Here is a 24,401-nt window from a genome sequence, read left to right on the forward strand (position 1 = left end):
TGAACAAAATACATTGCGATCGATCGCGTGCCCAGTGTGATCAGACTTTGGAGATAAAAAAACAAAAAAGTTTTAATGTTCACAGACGTTCTCATGGTTCGGGTGACCAAAAGCCGCAAAAATCTTTTAATAATGAATGGCCTAGTTACGGCCATTCGGAGGAATGGCGGCCAGTTAAAGCAGGGACATAACAGCGTCATCAATAACTAGAGTTCTGATCATGCCCGAGGAGGATGGATAAACTACGTTTCTTTTAGGAATGGTCCAAATCGCGACTTCAACATGGCACCAAAACACGTTGGTTCTGAAACGAAGAATATGAAGAAGAAAACGAAGAAAAAGGGGAAGATGAAGGACGTCAGCTTTGACTTAGAGACTGTGCTAGCCTTGGGCGGTGATAAGGTTATTAGCTGTTACATCTAACCCCCTGATACCCGTTTAAAATGAGTGAACCCTCGACTGTACATACATCACCATCTGCTCTCAACTCTACATTTACATTTGATAGGGGCCTACTATGATAGATTGGCCCATGATCTAGCGCACTGGAGATGATGTGATAAGCCTGTTAGTGTTTCAGATGTTGGTACAGCGTTGCATCCTCCTGCATCAACACAAGGAAATCTAACCAGTGTGTCCCATTTAGTGGAGACAATCTCACATCCTGTTAATTCCATCTCCAGGCAAAGACGATGTATGATGTATCTGCTACCTAACTGCAGGGGACAATGTCAAAACCAAATCAATCGCCATATCAAGTCCATATTGTTGAACTAAAAACCAGCATGTCCATTTCAGTGGGAACAGTTCCACAGCATCACCAAAGTATGTGCATCATCAGGGATAATGTCACAACCTTCACTATCATTAAGGACAGCATCATCTCTGGAGTTTTTGTCCCTCTCGCTTCTCAGTACTGGTTGGGACAACCACAATCCCTTCAAACTTTAACAAAAGGAACTATGATGTTATGACATGTATGACCACATGTTCATGTGACTATTGTCTCTGCTTATTTTTCCAGAAAGATTATGACATGTTAAAGGATGCAGATGATGGTGATGAAGTGATCATCAATCCATCGGAAGACTTCGAAGCGGAGCCAATCCAAAGAGAGAGTGTGAGTTTTAAAAACCGTATACATGCACTTCATCAGTTATTCATTATCAAGTCTTCTGGGCATTATCTAAGAAGAACATTACAATGTAAGTTAATAGTCCGAGTAGTATGTACCTTGCATCTTTGTTTCTCAGGATTTGTCATTTGACTGGTCCAAAGTTTAACTTTATCTTATTCAATGTCAATGTTGATGCCAACACAGCAAACTTCACAAACTTATCTTACAACTTCATTTTCTCTTCAGATTCTGGAGTACATAAAGGAACTTGAGATCACTAAATACAGAGAACCAACTGATGAGTGAGTAAACTTATAGTATGATCAACTCCTTTGCCTGTTTGAAATCCTGCAAAATCATGAGGTGTCCTGATATCGGAAGTAGTCAAATCCTGTCAAACCAAGGGGCTCCCAGGTGTACTTTTTTAATAGAGAGGTTTCCTTAATAGAGAGGTTTCCTTAATAGAGAGGTTTCCTTAATAGAGAGGTTTCCTTAAAAGAGAGGTTTCCTGATTAGAGAGGTGTCCTGATTAGAGAGGTCAAATTGAATGGAAAGTACCAATTTTGGACCAGAATGAGTGTCCTTGATAGAAAGTCACAGCAACTTCCGACTCAGAAAAGGCAGGAGCGATTTTCAGCCAAAAAAGGGCATTTTTCATCGTGGCAATTTCTACTCTTAAAAGGTTTCATAAAAGCAGAGGTGGTCACATCCGCCCATCCTGTCTTTTGGAAACACCAGATTGTGAATAACAAAAAAGGGAAAAGATAAATTATAACATTTTCATTTTATTTCTGCATAGCAATCAATGTTATCAGCATTCAGTCATCCGGTACTTTTGGACATGACACCTGTCTCTCACTAGTCTCAGTATGTGTGTTGTCATTCGTGAGCACTGCAATATGTACATTTCATCATGAATGCGTCATCCAGACAGCTATGATCTCACGGTACACGAAGGGAGGACCTTCACCTAGAGAGCTTTCTTTCCATTCATGACAACAAAAGATACAAATACTAGGTTACTTTTAAATAAACAACATCCAAAGTCTAGTTGTTCACAGTACAGGATATTAGATGTTTCTAGTTTTGTCCAGTAAGCCTGGCAGCCAATAGCAATGCAAGTGCTATAAATCCATCCCGACAAGAGGTTGCTGACTTTCCTCCTGATGTGATCCAATCATTCTTAACCTCAATGGTGCATTCTTCAGAAACAGTAGCAAGCGAATTCATGGCCGAGCACCTGACTGTCCCAGATTCATTTTTGAGAGCATGGAACCATCGAGCAGCGTATGAACCAAGTGCATAAGTCTCTTTATAGAAAATGCTGTCCTTGGGCATCGGATGACCAGAGATGGGCTCACACCAGACCTTTGGCTTCGGTGTCCCAGTCGCCTTACAGAAAACCTCCACCAAATTCTCAAAATACCAGTCTGCCACAACCGTCTTGTTGTTGTTCTTGTGACAGCAATTTTGGATTACTGCTGGTGCACATTTGGTGGTCAGATTACTCTCTATGACATTCAAGTCTAGTACGTTAACTGAAAAATAAGAGGGTATTCCATTTGGTTAAGGGCTATGGTTATATAGAAGGGGTCGGATGTCAGTGAGCATTCATTTTTCTTTTTCTCAAAGAAACTTTTTATTTCATTCTTCTCTCAAATTTACCAATTACCAAGATACCTTTCATATTTTCCCCGACCACAAATGTTTGTCATAGTTAACGGTTAAATGAAATTTTGCCATTGCACATACCTCTCTTCGGGGTATTTCCAGACATACACTGGAAATTTTGGAGGACCAGTTGGTTGGACACGTTCATGAAGTCATAAGCATTCTCCATGAGTTTGCAGCCACACTCAAATGAATTACGGTTCATGTTCACCCTCAATTGACGTCCCAATCTCGAAGTCATATTTCCAAAATCCTCTACCGCAACAGTTGTGATGAGGTTCCTTGAAAGGTCGAGCGCTGTGAGCTCGTCCAAACCTTCAAACATCCCAGGTGTGATTCGATGAAGCCAATTCCCATACAGATTGATTGATTTCAGTTTCTTGCTGAAACTGAAGGCTCCGTCGACGATGAAGGTGATCCTGTTTGACTTCAGCGATAGTGACTCGAGGTGTGTGTACATCTTGAAATATTCCTTCTTGTCGATGGGTTTCTCTGACAAGTCGAAAAGATAATTCAAAGTGTTCAATGTCAACGATTTCAGGTGATCGCCCTGTAACCAGTTACTCAGATCTGCCCAGGACATGCGCCAATAGCTGATATCAATGGATTCAAATTTGTAATTCTTTAAGCCTTTCATCACTTGAGTAAGGTCATCATTGGCATAAAAGTCAATTCCAAATTTTGCGCTGGTTAGGTTCAAGTTGTCGAATAGCCCATCTAATTGGTAGGTTGTGCCCGTGCCGACATTGAAGTTAAGGGTCTCCAACTGGGGAATACCCTGAAATGCCTCTGAGGAACACGCATATGTCCTGCCGCTTGTTACCTCTAATTTCTTCAGGTTTGGGAACATAGCAAAAGCTCTTGCACGCAGGGCTGGCATGTCAATACGCTTCAGTTGAAACCAAGTCACTCTTGAGCGTTCCTCCTCACCCAGTTCCTGGAGTTGTTTTAAAACATTATAAACTTCTACTCCCGTATTTATACAGAGCATGTGAGTCACATCATCTTGAACGTATCGACAATAGAGTGGCAGGTTCTTATTTACATCCTCACAATGAATCTTTGCAACCGAAACCATGAGTAGGACGAGTGCAAGTGGTAAGGTCCTCATGATTGCTGTTGTCTTTAATCCTCAATAAAGAAATTGGCACAAGTTCTTGTAAACTGTTTATCTGAAGTCCCTCAAGCTTTTTAAAGATGATCCTGTCTGAATATCTTCATGTAGAGTGCTTGAATCAGTCTTGTCACTAGTCGTAGAAAGTTACCACTGAATAGTGAATAGTTTAAGAATGGCATAACTTGAATGGGCTGGTGTATTAGGTCCGGTCTTGAAAGTATGTTGAACACTTGAAATGTCTGAGGTCCTGAGGAATATTAGAGTTACCCTATTGGAGTTCCAGTAGAGGTGTATGTTGCACAACCTCCCAAGACAAGAATACTTCCACATATGACAAAGTCACAAATTGTCATCCACAATTGCCACTGGACAAAAATGTCAAGTAAACGAAATTAACCGTTGAAATTATGTTTCATTTGATTGAAGAATATCCAACAGAGATGCCTTTTTAGCGAACTGCATTCTATCTCGATGGGAATTGATATCCTGTATGGTCGCGATTTAGCTGACGCCCAGTCAGTTGGTCACCTGAGTGATGGTGGACATCCAACTATTGGGTACCACGTAACTTTAGTAAACCGCTCAAGTGAAAAATGACGTAGCGATGATATGATTCTGACAATGATAGGAGTGCTTCTGCCTAAATGAGTCTGGACATCACAAATTAGGTGTGGCTGCGCAGTTATTGTCTCGATATGTTTCGATGGTCCTTCAATACGTTCTAGTGAAATCAAGATCCACTCTTGATCAACCCTGCCTTCCTTTGCTAATCCGAATTGATGTGGAAGGATTAGTCTTCACCCAACTGTGGGCATGATTGGTTTTAGATGTGCTTATCCAGGTATGACATCTTGTATCCTTGAGGGTCTTGGTAGTTTTCAAAGAAATGTGAACTAGTAAACTCCACCCTTTTTTGCAATTTTTGTTTCCATTTCCAATCAAGATGTTCTCTGGGTTGATATATGCGTGTTCATTTCAGTGAGAAGCGACGCAATGAACCCCGACCAGTCAAACTATTATCAATGCCTGTACCGTCTGATGATGAAGAAGAAGAAGCAGTCGTCCCAAAGAAAAAGAAGCAGAAGAACAAGTTCAAGATCCAGCACGATGAGATTTCCAGCTCGACCGAGATTCCGAAACCAAAGAAAGGCAGTACGGCATTTATTAGCCAATATCACCCGAGAAATTATATACTGGTCAAGTCTGCTGGGAGCTGGTACAGTAATCAGGTCAGTCTTTGTCTGGTCATGCTGCTATTCTTACCATAGGCTATTGGAAATCCAACCAGAGCCCAAATTGATGAAGATATAACATTTAGGAATGGACTGTAGAGTTCAAACTCAGCAGTATCCAGTACTGGTCCAATAAAATATAGCATTGGTATATGGTAATCAAAATTACGTCAAGCCAATGATAAGCCTGTTGTAGACCCAGGATTTTAGGTAGGTATGTTACCCAATACAAATGCTCAGAAGGGCCACAACATTTTATTTCTGTTTCAGTTCCCCAATGACCCTGCAGTGTATCACCCTGCTGATGATACTTCCATTGAGAATCTGCGACACTATGCTTCCAGACTCCTTGAGGATGACACTAAACTTTACAAAAACAGTGAGTATCAACTTCCAGTTTTACCTCACCTTTTCATCAGCTTTGGGCTTGACGAATGATGAGGCATTTGCCAATGCCATGAGTTCAGACTATGAAGAAACAGCATCAAATTTGATACCCAGCTTCATTGCCAATGAATGCCTCAGTGCTGTTTCACTGCTCCTTACAGCGGCATTTCTGAAATATAGTGATTATTTAGAATGTGTCAAATCAAATTTTTCTTTAGAGAAAGACTCGTCAAAGTCATCGGACGTGGCTTGGATGAAGAAGGTGATATCCTCTGGTACTCTGAGTGATAAGGTCGCCGGGCTCACAGTTCTCATTCAGGATGATTTGGTCCACAATCTCAGCTGTCTGGACACTCTCATCAACATGGTCACTACGAAGGGAAAAAGGGAATGCCTATTAGCCCTTGGTATGTACTTGTGGCTGGGCTTGCAGTCCTCACTCGGATTGATTTGGTCCACAATCTCGTCTGCCTGCAGGCTCTCACCACCATGATCACCACTAAGGGGAAGAAGGAAAGCCTTTTAGCCCTGGGTAGTACGTGTTTAGTAAAAACTAAAAAGCTTATTGAGACCGAAAGTTCTAACAATGGGAGAAGGAGGTTTCATGCAAGGAATGTGCCAACAAAATAAGTCAACCCATGTTACTTCCTACCCCCTTCAACTGCTCCCCCTAGCTGTGCCCAACAGGCAGTCAGTAGTCTCAATATTCCAAACTTATCTTTCAGACACTCTGAAGGAACTCTTCCTGTCTGATCTCTTACCAGATAACAGAAAGCTGAAAACGTTTGAGCAGGTAAGTCTTGTTTCACAATACTGGACAAGCAAAAACAGAGTTCCACATTCCGCAAATCGGTTGATTTCACTAATAATCCTGTGGCAATATTAGGACTTCTAACATTAGGTTGAATTAGATTCCAATGATGTGATTTTTTCTTGCAGCATCCTCTGTCCGCCGTTGACGAACTTGCAAGTGGTAACAAAGACAGTCGAGATAAGCGATTGCTGATGTGGTACGTTGAAGACCAGCTGAAGGAGGCGTATGCCAAGTTCGTGAAGGCTTTGGAGGGAATATCACATGACACGTTACCGGCAAGCAAGAAAAAAGCAATGAGTAAGTTATGAAAGAAGTCATCTCAGCAAATGGTGTTTGGGATTTATGTAGCCAATTCCAACAGGGCTATGTTAAGATAATAGTTCAAATTCTATTTTAAATCATATTTCAGATGTCATATTTGAGCTCTTGATCAGCAAGCCAGAACAAGAGAAGGTGCTACTCATGATGCTCATCAACAAACTTGGTGACCCTGACTACAAGATTGCTTCTAAAGGTGCTCACTTCCTAACACAGCTAGGTAAGTTGAAGTAATGCTTGAAAGCTGGAATGAGTGGTTGATTCATGTACCATTGCATTCCTCATTGGCCAAATATTGCACCTGATCTTCTAACCATATTGCCTTTCTAGAGATGTGATGTTCTCTGTTCCTTTTTCCAGTTGAAAAACACCCTAATATGAAACATGTCTTGACACTGGAGATAGAAAGACTTCTCTACAGGACGAATATTTCACCAAAAGCACAGTAAGTTCTGTCAGACATATCAATTTATGCCATCCACTGACCACTGTACATGTATATGTATAACTTGTCCTTATTTGTTTTGTGAGAACTTTAGCATGTATTTGCTCTTAGATATCAGAAACACATCTAAATTCAATGAAACTGATGGCAGAACTGATAGAGATCGTCACTTTGACCCCGAGCAAAAAGGTTAAGGCAGAATTCAATGCATTTCCTAACTTTGCACCTGATTGTATTTCAGATACTATGCCATTTGTTTCCTGAACCAGATTATCCTCAGCCAAGCAGAATGCAAATTAGCAACAAGGCTTATTGGAGTATACTTTTCATTTTTTAAGGTATGGATACTTCACTGCTACATAGGTCAAACTGTTCGAACAGATTTTGCCTCTTTTGTGTCAAACTTGTCTTTAAAAAGGGTTTTTCTCCCAGTATTACCAATTTTGACCTCATTTAAAAGGACTGTTAAGAGGAGTGTGATGATATCACAATTTCCTGATGAAATAGTCGAATTTGGTTTCAGAGCTATGTGAAGAAAGGAGAAGTTGACAGCAAGATGATGAGTGCCTTGTTGAGCGGTGTGAATAGAGCATATCCATTTGCTACAGGTAAAGAGTTGTTGAATTCATGTCAAGTCCCATATCGAGGCAGATAGTATGATGAGCGTATTCAGAATTGTGAAGATATCTTATCTCTTACATGTATATGGTGGTAGACTAGAAAAAATAATGTGCATCTCCAGAAACTACAATTGTGCAACTTGAAGCTGTTTGCAGCACTTGGAAATCATTGCAAAGCTGGGTCAATGCATTGCAGAATCCAACACATTCCGATTTCTTTCAAGGCAAAAAGACTCTCAATGAAAACAATCTTTTTTTCAGATAAGGAGAAGATAGGTGAACAGATGAACACCCTGTATAAATTGGTTCATATTGTGAATTTCAACACAAGTATACAGGCCTTGATGCTGCTATACCAAGTCATGGGCACAAAGTAAGCCTAGGTTATTTAGGTTTAGGAGCTTCATAGCCTTGTTGTTTGAATCTGTATTTCGAAAATGTTGGAATGTCATCTCGCAAGATCCATGCCATCGTTGAGAACATCCTCTCACACATTTTACATATTTTTTGCATCATGTGTCCATTAAACACTCAAAAATGTGGCAGAAATGGGACGTCAATTGCTGGCTCTGTGAGCTGATTGAACATATGGATGCCAGAACTATTATCATTTTGATGACGCGCTGAAGCCAAGAATAAGTCTCATTTCTTTTATGTATATCTGATTGCTTTTTCAGCGAAAACCTATCAGACCGGTACTACATGGCTCTGTATAAGAAGCTCCTAGATCCAGACCTCAGACACTGCTCCAAACAGGCCATGTTCTTAAACTTGTTATTCAAAAGTCTGACCAAAGATGATGCGGAGAAGAGAGTAATGGCATTCCTTAAGCGCCTGCTACAAATCTGTTCCTATCAGTCACCATGTTTCGTGTGTGCTGCTCTGGTCCTTTTCAGTGAGGTAAATATCTCGAAGAGATGGCTTGCAGAATATGTCCTGTAATGGCCACATTGGATGACAAACACATCTTGGTTTCAATGTTTCATTTTTGGAATTGATTACGTAGTAGCCACGTTTTGACCACTGAGACAACCATAACCTTACGCCATGGGTTGGTGTCAAATTCTTTGCAGATTGTGCCTAAAATATACAGGTTTGAAGTTTTTTAGAACAGAAATTAATATCCATGCCCATTTTCAGGTCATCAAAGCCAAGCCTGGTTTGTTGAATCTTCAGAACATTCCCGAGGACTCTGACGATGAAGAACACTTTGTTGACCTTGACGAGGACGACAAGGTCGAAGTCGATTCCAGCGATGATGAAACCAAGCCACGGTCATATGATGCTGAGCCCAAACATCTAGTCAAGTCATGGTCATCTGCTGGCGCTGGCTCATGGGTACATAGGAAGAATGTCACTGGTATGTTGTCATATCAGCTCCTGTGATCTCACCTCTGTTGCAACACTTAGCAAAACACCTTTTACAGATCATGGTTGTATTCTGTGACTTGAGTATTATTGATCACAGCTTGCAATATATGATTTTTGCGCATTTTTCAGAAAAATCCTTTGAACGTTATTATGATCCATACCATCGTAATCCGTTATACTGCCGGGCAGAACAGGAATGTATCTGGGAATTGAAAAAGATGGCTACTCACTTCCATCCATCGGTCGCATTGTTTGCCGGTAATATTCTCAAGGTATGTATCTTCCTTTTGCTCAGTCAGAACTGGCTGAGACTCCTGGCCCATAATCATGGATTGACCAGAAAGTTTAACCTTCCTGTTGGCTCAGTAGATTGGTCAGTTACTAGGCCATTAAATGGCTAGGAAATATAGATTTTCTTTTCATGAAATAAGAGGCGCTCAAACCCTTCCGAGTTCACAATACGGTAGTTTCAATGTTCTGTTTCAGGGTGAGAAAATAGTATATTCGGGTGATCCTCTTCAAGATTTCACATTGATACGATTCTTAGATCGATTCGTCTACAGAAATCCCAAAAAGAAGGACAAAGGTAAGTTGCTGTTGTCGTTTTTGTGTTGTCTCGGCCTTGAAGTTAGCCCTCTCGACTTAAAACAGGCCAAAAATGGTCAATTCCGGCAAGTAATACAAGTTTAAATCCGCCCTAATTTTTTGTGTACATTCAAATTTCCCTCATTTCCATCTCCATTTTATTACCTTTTCTCAAAGCATTTCTTTAGGAGGCAGGCTGGTACTCTTGTACTGTTAACAAAGCATCATATAATCTGTGACATTTGTTCTAGATAATGGAGGTGAAGCTCTCCCAACATCTCAAGGCATCAAGTCAAAGAATAAGCAGTACATCCCAAAAGGTGTTCGGGCTGTTCCTGTCAACAGTGAGAAATACTTAGCTATTCCTGAGGCTAAGATTCCCATTGATGAAAAGTTCTTTTATAGGTAAGGCTGTGATGTTTTATGTATCATTATCACAAGTCAAGGAATCATCGCAGTGTTCTGTAAGTTTGGTTCAATTATAGCCTCTTCAGTGGAGAAAATGGCAGAAATCATACATTGATGCACACTGAGAATTTTTCCACCCTTTCTTACTTGTAAAGAGTTGTCTTGTAGCAAGATCATGATTATGCATTTAGATTGTGGATGTATTGTGTGCTATTGAGGTTTGTGTGTCATTTTGATGTTCTTGGATTCATCAGGTTTTTCCACCAACAAGCTGGAAGAAAGAAGGAAAAACATGACAGTGATAATGAGAGTATCAGTGATGATGAATTTGATAATTACTTAGGTAAGCAAGTCTTAACTTGGGTGGTGAATCTGTTGTTTTGCCAAGTCCAAAACTTCCATCTTATTTGATTGCAGCAGTTGACCTGTGAAACACATTCTACACTCAACTCTTCAGATGAGAGAGCGCTATCTCTGAACAAGTTCAATGTGTCATGTTAATGCCACACTGAACCAACAACACACTTGGAGAACTGCAAAACTAAACCGCATGTAATGAATCTTACTTTTGCTTTTGCAGACAAGTATGAATCCCAATATGGAGGTGACGCAGATGACATGAAATTTGACTTTGCTGGGTAGGTACAATCTTTGACTTGTTCTGTGCAACTGTAGTCCTGATACACTAAAATATCATTTTATCAATAGAGTACGGTTTCATGCAGCCACCTGATCAGAAATTCTCTCACAATTTGTTGCAGATCGGTAACCTTTACAAGGTCTAGCCATTCCACCAGACCTCTAATCGTCCTATGCGATTTTCTTTCCAGTGAATTTGACAAAAAGAAAAACAAGAGGGGGAAGAAAGGTGGCACCGAGAGTGACTCAGACTCTGATGATGTGGATGACCTTAGCGATGAGGAAGTTGACTTTGGCGATGATTTTGATGCTCAGTTTGGCTCCGACGATGATCTTGGTGACGAGCTTGTGGCATCTAATGACGAGCCAGAATTTGATGAAGAAAATGTTGCATTCTCAGATGAAGGTGAGCGAAGATGTGTTTTGGGGGAGATCAGTGCAAAGTTGTCAGAGTGCCGCAATCAGGAGGTGTTGGGTTCAGCTCTTGGAAGGATCACTGCTGTTTCGTCTTTTTGTCGTCAAAAGCGAGGCACTATGACCCTACTTGCTTCTCACTAGATTGAATGAAATTCCAAGACAAACTTTATCACAGTTGGGAGTTGTTATCTTCATGTTGCCAGTGGTATCCCAGAGGTTGGACATTGTTCTATACTCAGCACAGTGTGGTGATGTCATCGTCTGTTTGCACTGTTGAAGTTGCTTCAACCAGATTTAATCCATCTTTTAGATGACTTGGGTGAGATGGACTTCACGAAAAAAGCGATGAAGGGGAAAAGAAAGATGTCTGGACTTGATGATGAGGATGATGAAGATTTCTTAGCGCCTCCTAGGAAGAGGGGAATGAAGTAAGTATGATGATGAAGGGATACGTACCGTCGTCTTAGAAAAATTGGGCTTGACTCGCAAGGGGGAAGTTGGAAAGCTACAATGGAATAATCACAAGGGAAATCATCCATGGTTGGATGGTTTTTTCATTGCTTTCTTCATTTGGGAGACTCTGTCAACGAACTTTCTCTGAACCACTTGTCATTTCTCCAAATTGTCATTTTTCAGGGGAGATGTAACCAGTCTATTTGCAGCGGCTGAAGAGGTAGGTTCATGAAAACATAGTTTCTTTTCCTGTCATGTTTATGTAATTGTTGAATGTGAAACTGCTGAACCAGTGCTCTGGAGGCATGTCGATGAGAAAGACAATACAGTTTGACCTGTCTGCAAGTGGAGGACTCTGTGTTTCTGTTTAGTGCGTGTACTTGTTGATGATCAGCATTACATTTGGGGTATCTTGGGTCTCTTAAATTGCACTCCGCGTAAAAACAACTTTTCGATGATGATGATGAATTCTAAACAAGCTTTGACCATATTGCTTTTGATGAGGCAGCCTTTGAGTTTTGAAGACCGTTAATAGTTGACTTAAGATTTCGTTTCGTTTCAGTTTTCGCATCTGATTGATGAGACTAATGACGATGATATTGATATGACTGGGACAGAGGCCCTTTCAAATGTCAAAGACAAAGCAAGTGAGTAATAACAAGAATTTATGTTCTTGGTTATCGGCCTGGGCACACTTGCAAATGAGCGGGACATAAGATTGTCATTTTTGGGTTTACTGAAGTTGTTCCAAAAAAAAAAATTGTTATAGAGAAAATATATTATTTGGGGTAAACCCAACTGAATGTACAGGCTTTGACCTGTGTTAGATGGTTAGACATCTGTGCCGTAGACAAAGTGGCAGAAAAACATGGAGCGTCGTTTATCAGCCATCTTCCCCCATGAGAGCACATTACACCTCTTTTACCACTTTCACCTTCTAGGTGTCAAACAGTTAAAGTGGGAGCAGAATCGAGACAAGTGGGTTAGAGGCGAAGACTGGAAGACCAAGAAACGTCAACAGGGCAAGTTCAAGGGAAAAGGACCGAATAACAAAATGGGGAAGCAACAGAAAGGCAAAAGGAACAGATAATGAGAGAACTTCATTGGACAATCAAGTTTTGCACTAATTCATGAGAGAGTGCTGTTCAAAACCATTTTCATCACTTCTTTGTCATAAATTCATCTCGACTCGTCTTTGCTGTCTTTCGTCTCTGGTGAGTTTCCCCCCCCCCCCCATTGTTGATGATAACACTGCCAAGAATTTCTGGAAAGTCTACTATTAAAGAGACTCTGTATGTCACATATTGTGATATGTGTGGATTTTATTGATTCTACATGTAATGAGATGTGGTTCAACATGCATCTGTGTAATTCATTTTCCGTAATACACACTGGAGTTGGAATGCTTGCCTTGAATGCACGTGATTCTCGGTAAGTTTGGGTAATGGTTTTGCAAGATGTATTGTATGTAGTCTGATTTGTACTTGTTTGATCACACTGAAATAAATAAAGAATTATTTTATACCAATTGTTGTTGATTGTTCTTGTTTGAAACGGACATATCTTTATCTTATTTGATTTGTGTCTCACTTGAGACAGACTCTGAGGATTGATTGACCATGACTATGACAGCGGTTCTGCTGAAATTGATGCAGTATGTAACACCTTGATCCTATTCATGGCTCCTGTTAAGGTGGATGTAACACCTTTCTGCTATAAGGTGGATGTAGTAACACATTGATCCAATTCTGTCCTGTCAGGTTGCCAAAATATATGCTTCACAAATGAAAAAGCAGAGGACTTTCACTTTCGTTTTGACAATTGTGACTTAACTTTATTGGATTGAGACTGTAACTGGTGTTAGCTTTGATTCAGATGTCTAATGGTGCAAGGACTGCCAAAGTATTTATGAAATATTTGAAAAAGTACCTCGTCATTAAATTTAACTCTTACACCAGATTTGTCTCGGTGTGATAATTCAAATCAGTTGTCTCTGATTGACAAAGACAAATGTTCTGGAGTAATTCTCCATCAGAATGTGTAGCATTCATATTGCTGTAATGATTTCTTGGATTGATTGTCAGCGTGAGCTTAAATATAGCTTCATGGCATTCAAAAGGCCTCGAGCCAGCATACAAAACAAACCAGTTTGTTGCCAGAGGCACACATCCTTCTCCACTGAGCCTGAGGGAAGTATTGTTTGCAAAAGAATATGATTTTAATAAAACTCAGCAATTTCTCTTTGTATTGACAGAATGACGAAATTTCTATGATGTTCTCTCATAAATCAATAATGCTTTAGCATGACAAAAAGACAATACAACCCACAAAAGCACAATCTATGCAATCAATCAAAATTCAGTTCCACTCCAGTGCAACCTCGGTTCCATGAAAGTTGAAAATCACCGGTGTACATTGGTTTAGTACATTTTAGCCCCCAGGTTTCTTAAATCGAGGTTAACGAGCGAGATGGCGATGAGAAATGGTTACGGTCGTGGTGGAAGAGGCGGTGGTCCTCGGACAAGATCTGGGTAAGTATGGGCTTTATCTGCCCGATTTATGCATTAAGTAAATCGCAAATCTCTTGTGCAAACCAAGGACAAATTTGATGCCGAATTGCGGGTGCTCAGTCAAGATTCATGAGTTCGTGTCGCGATACGTGTATAAGTGTACATTGTATACACTTGTACAAGACATACAGTACTGGTTTGCAGTAAGGTGTACGTTGTTTCATATGTTCAGTAATGACCTTTGATAATCGGGTAATGGTACGCTTTCAAGTTGGGCGATGTGGTTTTTTCTTCTTTGATCTGTATTAGAACTATTATGGGTCATTTTTTCATTTTGTAAACACGCACTAATACAAACTTGCCGTACTCTCACTTAGTCTTATAAACCAGCGATGGTTGGGGTTTTTTGCTAGAAAACTTTTGTAGATAAAGACTCAGTCGTACGAGCTGCCCTCTTGCCAGCATAAGACTAAGAGTTTTGGAAGTAGGCCTAAGTAGTATCTTATAACAAATCTGGCTGGCCCTTTCATTATCATTGGGGTGGCGGTAGTGTGGACATGTTGCAAATTCACTCTCTTGTTCTGAACACAGGGGTGTCCCGACCAAAGTGTTTGTTGGTCAGCTACCAGAAACAATGAGGAAATCTGATATGGAAGACCTATTCAGGAAGTTTGGAGAAGTCGTTGAATGTGACGTTGTCAAAGACTTCGGTTTCGTCGTAAGTAAAGTATGAGTGAAGTCACAATGCACCTACCGTATCTGACTTAAAAGTGTAGATTACCCTGGTTTACACTCACAGTTCACACGAGTACTCAGCTCAGGCTGTTGCCTTGCTTGTGTCGACCTTGGATGACCCAATTTCAATGAATCAAATTAGATGTATGATGATTGTAATTTTGAAGCTATAGTAAATGTAATTTTAAATGTAAGATGGCAATTGTTTCTTTTATTGGTCTTCCTTCAATTTTCAGCACTATGAACAGGAATGCGATGCTAAAACTGCTGTTGCCGCGCTCAACGACACAGACTTCCAAGGCTCCATGCTGAAAGTGGAGGTTAGTACATTCCTCCGGATGAAAGACAAAGAAGGGTCTTCTTCTCATTCATGTCATTGTTCTGCTGAGGCCATCATGACCAGTTGGCATGGAAACACAGGGATCAATACTTCCAATCCAAGACACAGATGCCATTTTCACTTCAAAGAAAACTAAATTTATCCAACTGTACCGTACCGTACTGGATTTTTTGTACTGCCCTTGACGCAGCCTTGTGTACAAGCTGTTGTTCAGAAAACGTAGAACATTTTTCAAAGTTTTATTGGCAGATTCATTGCCTTGCAGATATCAACAAGCAAAGTCAGACAGCGACCAGGAATGGGTGGTTCAGCTGTTTGTTACAGATGTTCAAAACCTGGCCACTGGTCGAAAAATTGCCCGCAGGGACCAAGTCGAGGCCGTGATGATGACAGGCGAGGTGGCAGGATGGGTGGTGCTAGGGGTCGGTATGATCCATACCCTCCACCAAGCGGGGAATGGCTGGATTATTATAGGGAACATTACCCGCCACCCCCACCATATGACAGGTAATTTTCACCAACTTTCTGATGCATTATCCCCAAATTGCTTCAATGAGGACAGAGACACAAACAGAAGACTGGGAAACAAAATCACTTTACCTTTACATGTAAGCATCTCTGCAACAATTTGAAGGTGGTCTCCATTACAAAGTGATACCCGTGAACTGATTCCGGTGTTTGGTATTCTTTTTAATTGTTCTGTTGCACGAATAAAGATTTGGTCATCATGTCAACAATGTGATTGACTCTCTTATTCTTTCAGGCCTGGACGACACGATCCCTATGAACGATATCGCCGGTTCCCAATGCCCCCAAGCCCTGCAGACTACTTCAGGGACCGAGACCCATATCCAAGGCCACCATCATCATACTTTGACAGAAGATCACCACCATCTAGGTAACAGAATATTTTTGAAATGATTTTTAGGGTTTGTATACTGTAAAATGGGTAATGTTCAGAGGTCTTATTTTCATGATTAAGGAGACTAATGCAATACTAAACTTTCAAATCTAATGCATTTACCACATAACTTTTTGGCAGCAGATGCAGAATTAAGTCTACAGCATACTAGCAAAGTCTGGCCGACTTCAATCCTGAATGACCAAGATTATCTCATCTCTTCTTTCTATCTTCCAGAGACCCCTATGAGATGTATATGGCAGCTTATGAGAGACGGTAAGAGCTTACTTTTCAAGCCTGTCTGAAAAGGACGGCCAACACAGGAGCCTGGCATCTGAATTTTGTATTGTTCATTTGTATTTCCTTTTCACTCGACTAACTAACACTCAAGTCAGTGTCACCCTGTTGTGTCACTCTAACAGAGTAAAGCTAGTTTTTTATTGAGTTGTGTGCATGAAACCTTAGTTTTGCGACCGAGTTTGAGATTTGGTCTCCCACTTTCTAAGATGGACTAAGGTGCCTGATTTGCCAGTTCGGGTTTGAAGGCAGCAAAGTAGGAATGGGTATTTCAGTAGGGTATCGACATCCCAATTGATTATCACTTGTGTATGGATAAAATTCAGACAGAACTGACGTCACATGTCTTTTCGGCAGTGTTGGACTCTAGTTGACAGCCAACACTGCGTAGCAGCGGCTGAAGCTATGCCGATGCCCTGCTGCATGACCACAAAGCTTGCATGTTGCTTGAACATGGTGTCATGCAGGATTTGTTGCAATGATTTGAAATGAAATCTTCCTGGAGATCGCACCAGACAAAATGTTGATAAAATGTCCAAAACTCACATTCCTGGCATTATCCAGTCTTTGGCTTGCCTCATATTCATTTAGAAAGTGGTGACCATATCCATTGTTGATGATAAAATCATTCTTTTACCAAGTGTTGTTGTATGCATGACTTGTGTCAACGTTCCTTCCCAAGGACTGTGCGAAGATGAATTTGGTCATTTGAAGATTGACGTTAGCAAAAAGAGTAAAAGTTCCCACAAACCCTATTCCTTGACAAAATACGAAATTAGGGCATAAAAGGTGGATACTTTGAAACCTCCACTCTCAATTTAATGGGTAGAGCATCCTTGAACCCTGTCAGCACTTGGGTACAATAATCTCTCATCCCCACCCCTTTAGCTGGTATATATATTTCATCTCCATACCCTATTGCTAGTATACATTCACATACACAACCCCTAGACTGATATTTATGTACCTCTTGCAACTCAAGTTGGGGAAATATGACTGGAGATTGGTATCTGAGTTGATAATAATGGATCTGTGTTGGGTGGCTGGTATCTTTTTGAGTAGGCCCCTGGTCTTGATGCGGACCTTGATCAGGTCTATTTGCCCTGTCAGGCATTTTTTATACAAGGATGTTCTACACATTCATCAGGAGTGACCCCTGGGTGAGAAATCTCACATTTCTGGGCAGGTATCGTACCGTTACAATTTTTGACAGTCCAACTCTCCTCATGCTATGATCCCCTCCTTTATCACAAATTAGCCTAATTTCTATGATTTCCGTAGGTATATGGAGTATTATACTGCTCAGGCTAATGCCGCTAACTATCAGGCGCCGGTACCGCCTCCCCCGCCTGCAAACCCTTCTGGGTTTGACTTTAATGCTATTGGGTGAGTAGAGTTTGGGGCAAGGTCAGGCTGCTGGAGTGCCGAGTCTATGTGGGGTTGGTACAGATGCGCATGCTGTTTATATAATGGAGCTACCGAACGGGCCTCCTAACCTGTTGATGATATAATAAATGATGCAGCGAATGGAAAATTCACGCCTCCCAATTTTAGTTCCGACTGAAGCTGTGCAGTACTGCTTTTCACTCATTTGACTTTTCAATACAGGCTGACATAAATACAGGTGTGAAATTAAAAGGATATTGGTTATTTTGCTGTTGATGATATTACGCCAAGTGGATTATTATAAACAGCATGTTTGCATTCATTCCTGGGAGGTTTTTAGCTTATCCCTCTTGCTTCTCTTTACATCTAGATGTCGTTAGGTCTGGTTGGTTTTTCATATGCTATTTGTATGGTTACATCACAGGTCTTGGCACATTTATCAGTTGATTGTGACACTTGCTTGACACACACAAACTGTTGGGACATGTATGGTCAGAGAGGGAATCCAGTTAGTGCAGCCTAGACTAGAGCAGGTGATATTGATTTCAAACCCCACATTTGGATGGTTTTGGGTTTTTAATATGAGTGTTGAGTCAAATCTATCAGTAGACTTACATTGTATTGTAGCTCTTACTTGCTGGTGCAAATAGATGCATCAGCTCTTGGAGGTCTCAGCCGTGTGGAGTGGTTTGGTTGTTATAGAGAATCGTAGTGTTACTTTTAGCACATACATAAGTCTGGATTTTTCAAGCCCTGGGTTTTAGCAGTGATGTTATTGCTGTTAGCAAGTGTATTGTCATTACTTTGATATGACTAACACACTACAGTGCATTTTGCTCACTAACATGACCAAGCAGTCTTTTTAGTTTTTTGAATAAAGCTACCAGTTCTATGCGACATTCGTAAAACAATCCAGACTTATGATATGATGTTGTTGTTCTTCTCGCTGTGGATATCAGTATACTTTGTGGTGCTGGTCTTACTGGCTGGGACAGGCGGATGAAGACAATGGGTGATATGAATGAAGACTAGCAAATGCTTTTATCTGAAACTCCATGTACATTTACACTAGGCCTTTCTGTACAAAATTGAAGTAAAAGCATTTGCTAGTCTTTATTCATATCACCCATTGACATGAGTGTTCATCCCCACTCGGCACAAAAGGTGAAAAATAGCAAACACAATGAAATTCATCATTCTGGGTATATTTATTACAAAATCATTTTATTCAATCTGTTCAATTGTTTCATACTGGTACTAACACAACTTACATTTTACATCCTCTATTTACTGTTGGTGTCCTTGCACTTCAGCTGCACACATTGATGGCAATTTGCACATGACTTAATATCTGGTGACATCTGAGGATCTTTCATAAATTAGCCATTGTACTGTACAGTGACAACCAGTGAAGCAAAATGGTGTTATAATTCTTAAAAATCAAAAGAATGTGAAGATGCAATTTTGGCCGCTGATTTACTGTATTATCGGCACCAAAAAAGTGATTCTACAATACTTTTATTCTTCGATTTCAGTATCTTTGTTTCCTGGCAATTCACTATCCTTTTGAATGCATTGTTAAAGGCACATGTGTCCTGTCAACATGCCACTGAGTGAATGGAGAACATGTGGCTTAATCTCGAAAAGGATTGGTGTAAAAACCTTTGTAGATGCACCTGTGTTGCGTAGCCTACTCCTATTGATCTTTTCTCTTTCTACTTGCTCATTTTAAGTTCTAGAAATCAGACTGGTGACATTGGGGTGCATATTTTCACCATGTGCGTGTCGATATTCAAAAGGCCATTGTTGACATTTCCACATTTCAGTGGAAATTCGGCCATGACTAGGTGATGACTTGAGTCCTGTTGTTAAATTATGAGTCCCTACGCAGTGTTTTCCCTGGTTTTTGGATTTGAGCCTGTCCGTGTCGGCCCAGAGGTGGCACCATTTTAAACACGTCGACCTGACACGTTCAAAACAGTTAGGGAAGTCACTGGTTTCGTTCGTTGCTAAAAGACTTGATAGGATTGCAGTCCACATTCCGAAAAGGTTCGATGTTTGTACAGTCTCGGCTGGGGTGCGATACTTATCAGGTTTCACTCTGGTCACTTAAAGCATCTGGATTAAAAGTTTGAAGGACATGAGGCACATGAACGATCCTGTCAATACAATCCTATCAATTCTTTTACTTATAGGATTTGAAATATTCCACGTAACTTACTTCGTTCTGTCTTTCCAATCTCGTAGCTACGGAGCGCCGCCACCGCCACCTGCTGGACGACCACCGTCACCTCGCGGTTCTGGCCCATACTAAAGAAGCACACGCGATAGTCGAGAGAGGAGAACAGGCGCGAAAACGCGGCGGGTCAAAGCATGACATGCGAGTCACTTACGGCTTTATTCGTGAACTGTGTAGAGAAATATAACCGGACTAAACTTAGTGGAAATAACAGCAGAACTAAGCATTTCTTTTCTTGACTGTTGAAAAACTATGTGAAATGGGAATTATTGGCAAATCTTTAAAAGATCTATGTGATGAGAATTATGGTGTCCTGAATATGTGTCGTAATAGTTACAACCTTAACTTTATTGAACATCTTGGACAGATTTATACTCACAGTAGACAATCTGCAAACAGTTGAGGTCTTGAGTTATTTGTTGAAGGGTTTAAAGCGATATGTTGTTTGATGAAGCCACTTTGATTTTGATTTTACGTTACTAAATGTTCTGTTCTTTGTTCATGGAGTAATTTCATTAAGACATTTTAAAGTCATTCATCGTGTTGTTCCTGTGAAATAAAAGTGGTAACATTAGTGAATATTTACAAAAGCTTTCTGTTTCAATGATAATCAATTATGCTGGACCTGGGGATACACAGTAAATAAAATGATTCGAGTCCTTGAAGCCAAAATGGCCTCAACCAATTCTCATAGTTTGAATCTGTCTCTCACGACAGCAAAAAGAATCGATTTTGCTTGAGAACACTCGCGGATGCAGCGCACCTGGAAGCCAGTAAGTCTCGAGACTCATCCTTGGTTATTAACGGGAGAATATTCGCTGTTATGGTCAGTACATGACTGCGGTAAGGATCACGTAAGTTCTGCACCCGTGTCGGTTGAGAAAAGGCTTCGGTTAGTATCGCTTGTGCTATTAAACGTAAGTTTGTCGCAGTATCTTCACTTTCTCTCGCCCTGGGATATGCGTGTGCTAGCTTCTCTTGACCTTTGAACAAGATTTTCCTACTCCATAATCGCTGTTTTTGAAAAAGTGAGCAAGGGCCCAAAAGTTGTAACGCGAGCATTTTGACATGCTTTTAGATCTTCAGCCAATGCTTTGGTTTCGTGTTACTTAATGAATTTGAACAAAAACAGAAGTCGACAAGTCCGATGAAATGTACGAGTAATTTTTCAGCTTTATAAGGTTGAAATGAATCGTGGTTTAGTCACATCGTGATGACAAGTATATCAATGGCCAGATTCGTGAACAAAACGCGTTCCACAAACGAGTATGCAAATGTCTTCTATGAATACGCAATTTGTTGATTCAAAGATGTTTTGCACTTTTTTCATTGTGCTCATCTCACTCTTTATAGGCATGTTGTAGCATTTGTTTTGACTGAACCTGTGTTGTAGCATTTGTTATGACAGAGTGAGCATTATGTTCTCTGTGTATGGTTTATTCCTATTCCTATATCCACAGCTTTGGCCTCTTTGAAAAGAAATGTGATGGCAATTTATTGCCTTGAAAAACAATGGTCACAAAGATTTGCCTGATAACGCTGCCTCAATTCTATGTCAGCACAGCAGTTTCAGCCAAAGAACCACGATATGACTTACCTTTTGTCATTCTATGCAATTTTTGATTTCAACCGTTTCTTTTCAGATCCTGTCAAACTGATGACTTCACAAAAGATTGATGGAATATCAACAAATTCAATAGACAACTACCGTCCCGAGTGGTATGCCCTTTCGCTGGGTTTGTAGTCTGACCAGAAGGCAAGTATTCATCAGCCTTGATTGAAAACAGTTCATACAGAAAGGACATCCTGCCTGAAAAAGAACTCCACCAAACTATGAGGTACTCTCATTTAAGTAATGTTACTTTCTAATCAGGCTTTGCCTAGTTGATAGATACACCCTCTCCTTACTTACCTGTAGTGTAAGAAAGAGGTGGTGACCGTCATTTTCAGGAGACGGATCTCTGAAAAATCTCAGACTCAACAGAACTGAAAGTGAAATCTTGAAAGTTGCCATAAGAAAAGTTACTTCCATTGCAGGTTGTGATCTGAAAGAGACAACATTTCAATGGACCAAGAACATCAGCTGAAACCCAAGCAGTGCCAGATGTATAAAAAGATGAACGTGCATTGGTTGAAATATGCCCTTTATTGACAACTTGACATGCCATCTATTTTTGTTGTCTGATATGTTAGATGCGGGTCGTGGGAATGCTGATTAGCCACAGTGACACTAGGTGCTTGCAGAGCGTTTGTAGTCCAGGGATTTCCACCCTGACTGCTGTGAAGGGAGGAGAATGGTGAAAGGGTCTAGAGTGTTGTGGCAAGTTAATGACAGTCTCTGTTGCAGAAATAGGAATCGGCAATCAAATTTTCAAAAAGACTATACTTGCAGCTTGTATTTTCCAATACAGTAACCTTTGAAAAACATTATGTCTCAAGGCACTCTTGAAGACAGTCGCTCCCAGGCCGAAGATCCAACCTCACATGCACTGGGGACAACACCAGAGGACATGTAGGCCTACCGTTCATAATAAATTTTCATACCTTTTTAAGAAATTCAGTCTTGTGTCTTTTGTTACAAAGCACTATCAGCCTCTTGGTCATGTGATACTTCTAAATGCAGTATTGGAGAAAAGGGAAACCCTCACACCTACTCAAGATCAGAATATGTCGGCAGTTGAGGCTTATTGACTGCATCTACTGATTGAAAGCACTTGATCAACCTTGTGTGTGCAGGGAGAAAAGAAAACTCTGATGCAAGCCCATGCTGAAGTGGATGGAAACGTCTTGAGCTGAGATAGATGAGATACATGCAGACCTCATAAACTCACTGTTTGGTCCATGAACACCTAAATACGTGACCCAAATCCCCTCTGAGCTGGTTTTCGGAGTCCCATGGACTTCATGAGAGAACTACGCCATCGCCATCTTCAGGGTAAGAGAGGAACTGAAAATAGCGTTTGGTCTTTTCAGTTTCTACCTTGCCCTGAAGATGGCGATGGCGTAGTTCTTTCATGACGTCCATGAGACTCCGAAAACCAGCTCACAAAGAGATCTGAAATGATAAAGATTTTAATCCGAATCCGTAACACAAAGTGTGGTTGATTTTGACTTGGTTTAGTTAACACCTTCAGCGCCGAACCACGTAGATCTACGTGGCCCACCCCCCCTCTTTGAGCTGGTTTTCGGAGTCTCGTGGACTTCATAAAAACTACGCCATCGCCATCTTCAGGGCAAGGTAGAAACTGAAAATACCGTTTTGTCTTTTCAGTTTCTACCTTGCCCTGAAGATGGCGATGGCGTAGTTCTTTCATGAAGTCAATGAGACTCCGAAAACCAGCTCAAAGAGATCTGAAATGATAAAGATTTCGTCCGAATCAGCACAAAGTGCAACACAAAGTGTGGTTGATTTTGACCTGGTTTAGTTAACACCTTCAGCGCCGAACCAAAACGAGGTCTGTAAAGTCTTTGGTCTGTAGAATAGACCCTGCCCCTGAAGATGGCCATCGCCATCTTCAGGACAATGTAGGAACTGAAAAGACCAAACAATATTTTCACGGTATTTTCAGTTACTACATTGCCCTGAAGATGGCGATGGCGTAGTTCTTTCATGAAGTCCATGAGACTCCGATAACCAGCTCAAAGAGGGGGCGGATTTGAACCACGTTGATCTCCGTGGTTCGGCGCTGAAGGTGTTAACAGGACGTAACATTTATTTTAAAATGCGTTTCCAAAGTGAATGCATGAGGACAACCCATTTGTGTCGTATATCACTGGAAACGCCTGATTCCCCTGATTCTGCAGGGCATTTTATTTCTTTAAATAAATCATAAGCGTCGCATTTGCTCCTAGCCCAAATCAATGGCAATATTGCCAATTGGGCCGGACATTCACGGAAAAACCCAAAAATTATACATTTCTTCCTGAATAATTCTTACAGTGACCATTTTCCCATGAAAGACAGTTGCTTATGCTACACAAAAATTAAAAAAATTCGAGGGTCAACCATTGAACTTTTGAGATGTGTTGAATTTTGCACAAATCAGCGAAAAACGCACCAACTGGCACAGGACAGCATTTCAACACGGGGCCGACGCACATCCCAAGTTCAGTGTACACATACGTCGGCAACAACAGTAAAATTCGTAGTTTCTTGTTAGCCGTCTATTGAGTAGTGTTCTAGATTTCAGAAACTCTAGAAAATACGTTTTTGCCAAAACAACTGCTAAATCAACACTGGCATATTGCGAGGACCAAGAAATCAATGATTTTTTTAAGGAATTATGGTTAGCCGCGCATGAATACAAATATTCCCTGATGAGACTTTACGTAGCAGGTACGTTGCAGGTCAATTTTCTATGCTGCCACCTTTTAGTGAAGATAATAACTAGTAGCTCCC

At 40.7% G+C, this 24,401-nt stretch overlaps 3 protein-coding genes across 5 annotated transcripts; 2 read left to right on the forward strand and 1 right to left on the reverse strand.

Annotated features, from left to right (window-relative positions):
* Positions 1-248: 248 nt before the first annotated feature.
* LOC135484395 (CCAAT/enhancer-binding protein zeta-like) lies at positions 249-13,114 on the forward strand. The gene is made up of 25 exons (XM_064765803.1): positions 249-402; positions 1,025-1,120; positions 1,364-1,419; positions 4,885-5,134; positions 5,408-5,516; positions 5,743-5,931; positions 6,250-6,317; positions 6,464-6,635; positions 6,748-6,876; positions 7,017-7,101; positions 7,343-7,439; positions 7,625-7,709; positions 7,983-8,094; positions 8,399-8,621; positions 8,862-9,081; positions 9,222-9,364; positions 9,579-9,678; positions 9,929-10,082; positions 10,340-10,428; positions 10,666-10,723; positions 10,916-11,130; positions 11,452-11,569; positions 11,778-11,814; positions 12,157-12,241; positions 12,536-13,114. The coding sequence occupies exons 1-25, from the start codon at positions 283-285 to the stop codon at positions 12,682-12,684; spliced, it is 3,159 nt and encodes a 1,052-aa protein (XP_064621873.1). The 5' UTR covers positions 249-282; the 3' UTR covers positions 12,685-13,114.
* On the reverse strand, positions 2,068-4,597 carry LOC135484396 (uncharacterized). Its single transcript, XM_064765804.1, has 2 exons — positions 2,870-4,597; positions 2,068-2,655 (listed from the first exon to the last, which is right to left on the reverse strand). Exons 1-2 carry the CDS (start codon positions 3,897-3,899, stop codon positions 2,198-2,200), a joined length of 1,488 nt encoding a protein of 495 aa, XP_064621874.1. The 5' UTR covers positions 3,900-4,597; the 3' UTR covers positions 2,068-2,197.
* A 941-nt stretch (positions 13,115-14,055) lies between the features above and the next one.
* LOC135484397 (RNA-binding protein lark-like) lies at positions 14,056-22,558 on the forward strand. 3 transcript variants are annotated; one of them, XM_064765805.1, is made up of 9 exons: positions 14,056-14,125; positions 14,696-14,822; positions 15,076-15,159; positions 15,445-15,686; positions 15,943-16,077; positions 16,318-16,356; positions 17,659-17,763; positions 20,011-21,758; positions 22,040-22,558. In XM_064765805.1, exons 1-8 carry the CDS (start codon positions 14,064-14,066, stop codon positions 20,075-20,077), a joined length of 861 nt encoding a protein of 286 aa, XP_064621875.1. In that variant the 5' UTR covers positions 14,056-14,063; the 3' UTR covers positions 20,078-21,758; positions 22,040-22,558. The 3 variants fall into 3 exon arrangements, with proteins under 3 accessions (XP_064621875.1, XP_064621876.1, XP_064621878.1); XM_064765806.1 differs by lacking the exon at positions 17,659-17,763; XM_064765808.1 differs by lacking the exon at positions 17,659-17,763 and having other exon boundaries at positions 21,646-21,758.
* Positions 22,559-24,401: the final 1,843 nt, after the last annotated feature.

The sequence above is a fragment of the Lineus longissimus genome, chromosome 3 (genome assembly GCF_910592395.1).
Source record: "Lineus longissimus chromosome 3, tnLinLong1.2, whole genome shotgun sequence".
Lineage (NCBI taxonomy): Eukaryota > Metazoa > Nemertea > Pilidiophora > Heteronemertea > Lineidae > Lineus > Lineus longissimus.